Source organism: Geospiza fortis, unplaced genomic scaffold, assembly GCF_000277835.1.
Source record: "Geospiza fortis unplaced genomic scaffold, GeoFor_1.0 scaffold40, whole genome shotgun sequence".
Classification (NCBI taxonomy): domain Eukaryota; kingdom Metazoa; phylum Chordata; class Aves; order Passeriformes; family Thraupidae; genus Geospiza; species Geospiza fortis.
In genome coordinates, this window is record NW_005054297.1 from 22,323,196 (window position 1) to 22,330,173 (window position 6,978).

The 6,978-nt window shown below is 38.2% G+C and overlaps 1 protein-coding gene across 2 annotated transcripts in view; it reads left to right on the plus strand.

Moving 5' to 3' along the window:
* The window catches only part of HPGD (15-hydroxyprostaglandin dehydrogenase), a 25,624-nt gene that overhangs the window by 419 nt on the left and 18,227 nt on the right, over nucleotides 1–6,978 (plus strand). The window contains exons 2-3 of one of the 2 annotated variants that reach the window (XM_031066137.1): nucleotides 68–191; nucleotides 4,105–4,211. In XM_031066137.1, the coding sequence (XP_030921997.1) occupies nucleotides 68–191; nucleotides 4,105–4,211 (231 nt within the window). Of the gene's footprint in view, nucleotides 1–67; nucleotides 199–4,104; nucleotides 4,212–6,978 lie in introns of those variants that run through there. The other variant, XM_031066138.1, reaches the window with a different exon arrangement.

Here is a 6,978-nt window from a genome sequence, read left to right on the forward strand (position 1 = left end):
CGGGCGACCTGTCCGTCTGTCCATCCGCCCTCCCTCCAGCCGCTCATTTTCCTCCCGCCCCGCTTAGGTAGCCCTGCTGGACCGCAACTCCGAGGCCGGACAGGAGAGCAAGGCGGCCCTGGACGAGCAGTTTGAAGCGCAGAGGACGCTGTTCATCCAGTGCGACGTGACGGAGCCGGAGCAGCTGAAAGGTAGGAGGTGAGCGCTGAGCGCTGCGCCCGGGCTGCAGCCCCGGTAAGCGCTCCGCGGAGACAGAGCTCTGCGGGACAGCCTGCTCCCCATCGCTGCTGGCACTGACCCAAAAACGATTTGTTCCTGAACCTGCAGATGGGAAATATTGCTACCAGCATTGCTACCATAATTTCACTTTGTTCCTTGGCACATCAGAAAGAAAAGCCAAAGAAGTTAATTCCATTGAGTATTGTGGGTGATATTTTTGCATGAAAGCCTCTGCAGAAGATAATTGCTATTTTATGAGTAATATATATAAACTTTAAAGCTCAGACTTGTTTTTTTATGAGGTTTCAGTACAGATTCCAAGCTGCATTCCCTCGTCACAGGAGTAATAAATTCTGTGCTGGGTTAGAGTGATCTTTACATGAAGTGCATTTACTTTCATTGTGTGCTGCCACAGCTGAAAGAAGAACTGGCAAAAACTGGCACGCTACTTCATCATGGGGTTAACTATAACATTTCACACACATTTTGCAGATACATGGAATGGAAGCAGCTTCCCTCATGAATGATTTGCATTTCTGTTTTCACTTAGTGGATAAACAGTGTTCCCTACTGAGTATCATATAACATTGATGTACCTTCACAATATTTCATAACAGGCACATCACTTCATCAAAGTTTCATTATTAAATGGTACATTCATAGGTAGTGACTCAGATTCAGATTTTGACATCTCTTTTGACAGTGCCCTTTCCCCAGATTCATTTCTACCGTACTAGATATGAACAGTTTTGGTCTGTTTTCATTCATTACACTTCACTGGTCACTTTCTCAACAGTGACCATTGAGCATAACCATTTCAGAAAACATTGCTGCTATTCCAGAATTCAGCCGTACTGTCCACTGTTCCAAGATAGCATCATCATTCCTAATGCTATAGCTTTACATTGTCTATTTGCAAGAAAGATGCTGTACTTTAAATCTGGGATCTGCTGTAATCAGCAAAGTTTTTATCAGCTAGGTTGATGATTGACTTTTTCTCCAAGTGGGAGGAGTAAGGAGCAAGAAAAAGCATCCTAGGGATAGGAATAACATGTGCTGCTGCGTGGGTGTTACTCAGTGTGCTTTGTCTCCCACACCCCCTCCTTTCTTTAGTGCCAGGCGAGTGCAGGACCAACAGGGTGTGAATCAGGAGCTGGAGTGAATAGGACAGGTCAGCAAGGGAGTTTTTGGAACCAAGTTAGCAGGAAAAAAACAATCAGAGTAAAACTGGAAGTGGCTCTTGCAAAGAAAAGAGCAAGAACAGGCGGCTGCTGCTGCTAATGTCTTTCTGATTATTGCATTAATCTTGCTGCAGGTTTCTTACCATAAATTTGCAATCATGTCTCACAATCCTTTGGGGATTCTGAGTTGGTTTTGGTGTTGTTGGTTTTTTTTTTGTTTTTAACTGTTTAATTTTCATATTTTTCCACTTGCAATTGTAAGCTACTACTCCACAAAATTAGATTAATTTAGGGTTTAAAGGTTTCATCAGATGAATCAAGTCCTGTATGTTAAAGGTCCTGTGTGTGAATGAAGTTCCTCTTTTTTTTAACTTTAGCCCTTACAGTAGGAAGAAAGTCCCAGTACTAGAGCTAGTATTTCTAAGTACATGAGGCATGTGGGCAAGAAATCATCTGCTTAATCTACTTTCAAGTCTTGCCTGTACTTTTTTCTCTGGTAGTTCTTTCACCTAATCCCCCCAAAAATCTATCTCATCCCACTTTTGAAAAATCACCATACTTACTGTTGCCTTCCAGGGACATTTAAGAAGCTCACATATAACTGGTGTTTGTGCTGACTTTGCATTGTTTTTCTTACTTTTCCTTTAAAATTGATCCTTCTCTTAATTTTTTCTTCCCCACTCAATATTTCAAACAAACATCTGCTTTTAATTTTTATGGTTGCATAAGCAGTAATTAATGTGCAATGCAAACACAGAATTGTTCTACATTTGAAGAGGGAAGAATAAATCAGCTTATACTGATGTGTAGGTGACATCTTCACTAAGAATTTACAAGAAAATTCTTCTTGTTGTGGCTAGGTGATCGATAGGATTACTGTAGGCAGATAAACTTTTACCAGAAATATTCCAAACACAGGTATGCAAAAACATTTGGTCTTTTCTCAAAATGTAAAATAGAAAACTACAATTAGTCAAGTCTGTGTAAGTTTAATTAAAAAATCATTGGCAAAATAACTATTATCCATGGTGGTTTTTGAAGATTCTAATTCTTAACAGAATCTTCAGAAACATCTTTCTTAGGAAAGATGTTATTTAGAGAGGGCTTAAAAGGGAATTAGCCAGTTTCCAAAATTTGAAAGATAAATAAGGAACCAAATTGTATTTATTTTGCTTATTCAAAATAAGTTAAATACTCACTTCTGCTTTTAATAAAGCCAAAGGTTTTCATTTCAGCCCTTGATGATGCAGAATTGGAAAGATAAGTGGCTGAAGAGTTGAGAAATCAGAGAATGAATTGGCAACAAACAAAAGAAAAAAAAGGGAGACAGGCCAAACCAGAAGATTTATTAATATTACAATATTTTAGTACAGAATAAGAATATTAGAAAGATCTGTACAGTAAAGGCAGCTGGACAAATAAAACCTGTTCCATCAGCTTCCCAGCTCTTGTTTTGATCACAAGATGATGATTATGATGGACCTGAAGCATTGAGGCAAAGAAAAGGCTGGTGCAGGAAAAGCTTTGTAAATGCCTGCAACTGCTGCAGAAAAAGATAGATGTCTTCAGGCTGATGCTATGCACCTGATTGACATGAAGGGCCAAGCACTAAGGATCAGAGAAGGAAAGTGCTCCTGGGACCACCTTTCAGGAAATAATTTCATCAAGGCCTACCAAGCGCAATTTTTGTATACCTGAAATACTGTTGATTTTGAGTCAAATACCAAACAATGTTTTTTAAAATAATATTGGGGAGGCGGTGTCTTGGTTTACATAATAGTAAATATTTAGTGATGAGGAACAATATTTGGAGGGGAGAACAAGCAAGTTATATATATACATGTCAGAAAATGTCCTCAGTCCTGGAACATCTTAGTCTTAGGAATGAACATCTGGAAGTCATCTCATCCATCTTGTCAAAGCAGAGCCAGGCTTGAGGAGTTTGCTCCTCATTATGACATCATCATGTTTTTCTACACACATCTTTTATCTCAGTTCTAACACTGTCACCTGGGAAAACACAGTGTCATTGTGGAAGTTTCCCCGTTCTCATTTTGAAATTCTTTGGAAGACAAGTCACTATTTTTATCCTCAGAAAAAAAGGAAGATTTTAATTTGAGAAACACATTATTAAAGTTACCTGACAAGTTGGATATATAACAACTTATTCATAAATAGATACATCTAAACAAGATTAATTATTTGTAGTTGAAATATTCATGTCAGTTATTATTAAATAAAAACTGTGTTCTTAGGCTAAATTTGGACTGAATTAAGAAAATTTTTCTGAACACTTGAAGCTTTTGTTTTTCCTTCAAAATGGATGGTGTCAAATCCTGACTTTACTAGCTATACTAAACTGCTACAAATCAAACTATAAATGCTTAATGTATATAATTGGGGTGCCAAACATCCTATCTAATACAAATGTATAAGTGCAAAGAACTTACAGCTCCTGTTATCAGACTATCAAACTTGAATGAAAAGGCAACGATGTTATCTTAATCCTTCCACTTTCCCTAAATTTATCTAATGTTGGTGCATGTTAGATAGAGTATTTAACTGCATGTTGCACACTAATGTTGAAGAAAATAAGGAAGACATTTTGGTAGACTAATAAACCATTCATTTTTATGCATGTATTGTATTTTTATATATTACTTTCCAAAGTTCTAAGAATTGTCACTCTTGGATCTTGCTATAGGTGCTTTCAAAAAAGTAATTGAACATTTTGGAAGGCTGGACATTGTGGTTAACAACGCTGGAGTGAACAATGAGAAGGACTGGGAAAGCACTATACAAGTTAACTTGGTAAGCATTATCTCTTTTCTCCTGTCTGTATTTCAGTATTTAATGTTGGAATACAGTTAATAGCCTGTGGCTTGTACAGATTTTGCCAGATGTCAGAACATTAATTATTAGATTGGTAAGTACAGCTATTGAAACAATCACCACATAACTGTGTTGTGGGTCCCTAAAATTGTCTATCCAAGATATACAGCACTGTGTAGAGGTGCTTGGATTATTTATCACCAGACAACATTCCCTTCCTAGAAAATCCAATTAATTTCCAAATAGGTGTAAGAATTGACTGCCCGAGGCAGTAGAGCTGCATCTACAGTAGGCCAGTCTGTTTATATGAATGTTTTAGAACATTTTAGTTACTTGTGAGGCTCAGCTAGCCTGCATTAGAGTTGGAGTTGCCATCTGTTGATACTACAAATAAATTTGTTCAGTCAAAACCTCCACACTTTCCTCACCAACCATGCCACCCTAATATCTGAGTTTTAACACAGGCCATTACACCATCATCACTTGTAGGAGCACACTACTTAAGGGCACATACTCCCTAAAATCCAGTACATTCAACAACCCTGGAAAATTAATTTTCAAGCAAACTGTTACCACTTCTTTGATATTATCTGATATCTCGTCAGATGAAACCACAATATCTGTGGATTTTTTCTCAGCTGAAAAGTTTTTAATTTCAAGTACACCTCTAGGACATCTAAGCTCCAAGGAAGGACCTTTCTAGCATTAATAGAATTTCCAGGCTAATGAAATTCATCTTGTAGTCTACCATCTGTGAAGTCCTAATTCAATGGTGATTCAAGAAGTCACCCCATGATCGTACTTACTGCAAAGAAAGTAGCAAAAGGAAGCTTTGAAGAGTAAAATGTGGAGTTTTCTCATTTGAAATTTGTTGTGCAACAAGAAAGTTCAGAATATGAAAATTAGGTGTGTTTTTGTAAAAAATTTTAAGGACAAAGCTACCCATCTTTGAATCCTAATGCCTCCAAAAAAACAAATGAACAAAATAACTCCAGGACAAATAACATAAGCTGTATATGAGAGAAGTTACAGAAAAATTAATGACAAAATTGGTACATGAAAAAAAAATTAAGTTTCATAATGCCTTTCTCTTGGGTTTTTTTGTATCTATTCCTTACGTATTCATCAAGATTTAAGTAGATATTTTTCTTTCTCTTTATTTAATTTCTAAAATGTTCCCAAAAATTAAACATTAGGAAACAATATTGTGAAGTAACAGTATTTTGTCATCCTCAGTGATAGGGAGCATCTGTATCTCTTAGTACAAATCCCTTGAGTGTAAAAGAAGACTGTGTTCTAGATAACTTATTTCTTTTTACTTTTGTGCCTGGTTTTAACACAGGATATAAGTTAATGTAGGCAGCCATCCACCTGTCAAATTTGCAAGTACAGATAATTAGTCATCACTGGAAATACTGAAGGCCATGTGAGAAATATGTTTGACTGTGATGCTTACTGTCAAGGTAAATATCCTCACTTAGAGTGATGTCTTAATAATTTTTTGATGTCAAGAGCTTCAAACAAAAGATGTTGAGAACCTCCTCCTACTACATTGCAGAAGGCACCAAGCTGGGTGGAGGGGTTGATCTGCTGAGGGATCAGAAGGCTCTGTAAAGGCTCTGTAGATCTGAACAGGCTGGATTGATGGGCCAAGGTCAATTGTCTGAGCTGCAATAAGGTGAAGTGCTGAGTCCTGCACTTTGGTCACAACAACCGCATGCATCGCTGCAGGCTTGGGGCAGAGTGGCTGAGAAGGTGCCTGTTGGGAAAGAGCCTGGGGGTGCTGGTCAACAGCAGCTGAACGTGAGCCAGCTGTGCCCAAGTGGTCAGGAAGGCCAATGGCATCCTGGCCTGTATCAGCAATAGTGTGGCCAGTGGGACCAGGGCAGGGATTGTCTCTCTGTAGTCAGCACTGGTGAGACTGCACCTCAAATCCCATGTTCAGTTTGGGCCCCTCACTACAAAAAAGACACTGAGGGGCTGGAGTGTGCCCAGAAAAGGGCAACAAAGCAGTGAAGGATCTTATGAGGAGCAGCTGAGGAAGATGAGGTTGTTTAACCTGGAAAAAAGGAGACTCACAGGAGTGTTATCACCCTCTAGAATCATCTGAATGGAGGTTGTAAGGAGGTGGAGGACAGCCTCCTCTTCCAAGTTAGAAGTGATAGGACAAGAGAAAATGATCAGAAGGGCTGGGGGAGGTTTAGACTGGATATGAGAAGAGATTTCTTCATCAAAAGGGTTTTCAAGCAGTGGAACAGACTGCACAGGAAAGTGGCTGACTCACCATCCCTGGAGGTATTTAAAAGGCCTATAGATGTGGTGCTTGGGGTCATGGTTTAGTGGTGCATTTGGCAGTGCTGGGCTGAGTTGTATTTGATGATTTTTAAGGTTCTTCCACAATCTAAACAATTCTATGATTCTATTTTTCTTTTTTCTTTTTAAAAGTAATTGAGCAGAAGCAGACCATAAGTGATGTCAAGTAGCATAAAATCTGCAATCCAAGTTTTAGAAACCTGCATGCTTAACTATCAAATTAGTCCCTTTTTTTTTAAGGGAATATTATAAAATTTATACATTATTATATATGCAAGTTCACCATAAATGACCTAATACAGAGTTGAATGTTGAAAATTTCATAAATACATGATGGTGACTAGAAGAACATCTAAAATGATCAAACGGAGTAGAATTACAGTTATATGGGTTAAATCAAAGCCGCTCTAAGATCCAAATATCTCCACTCACC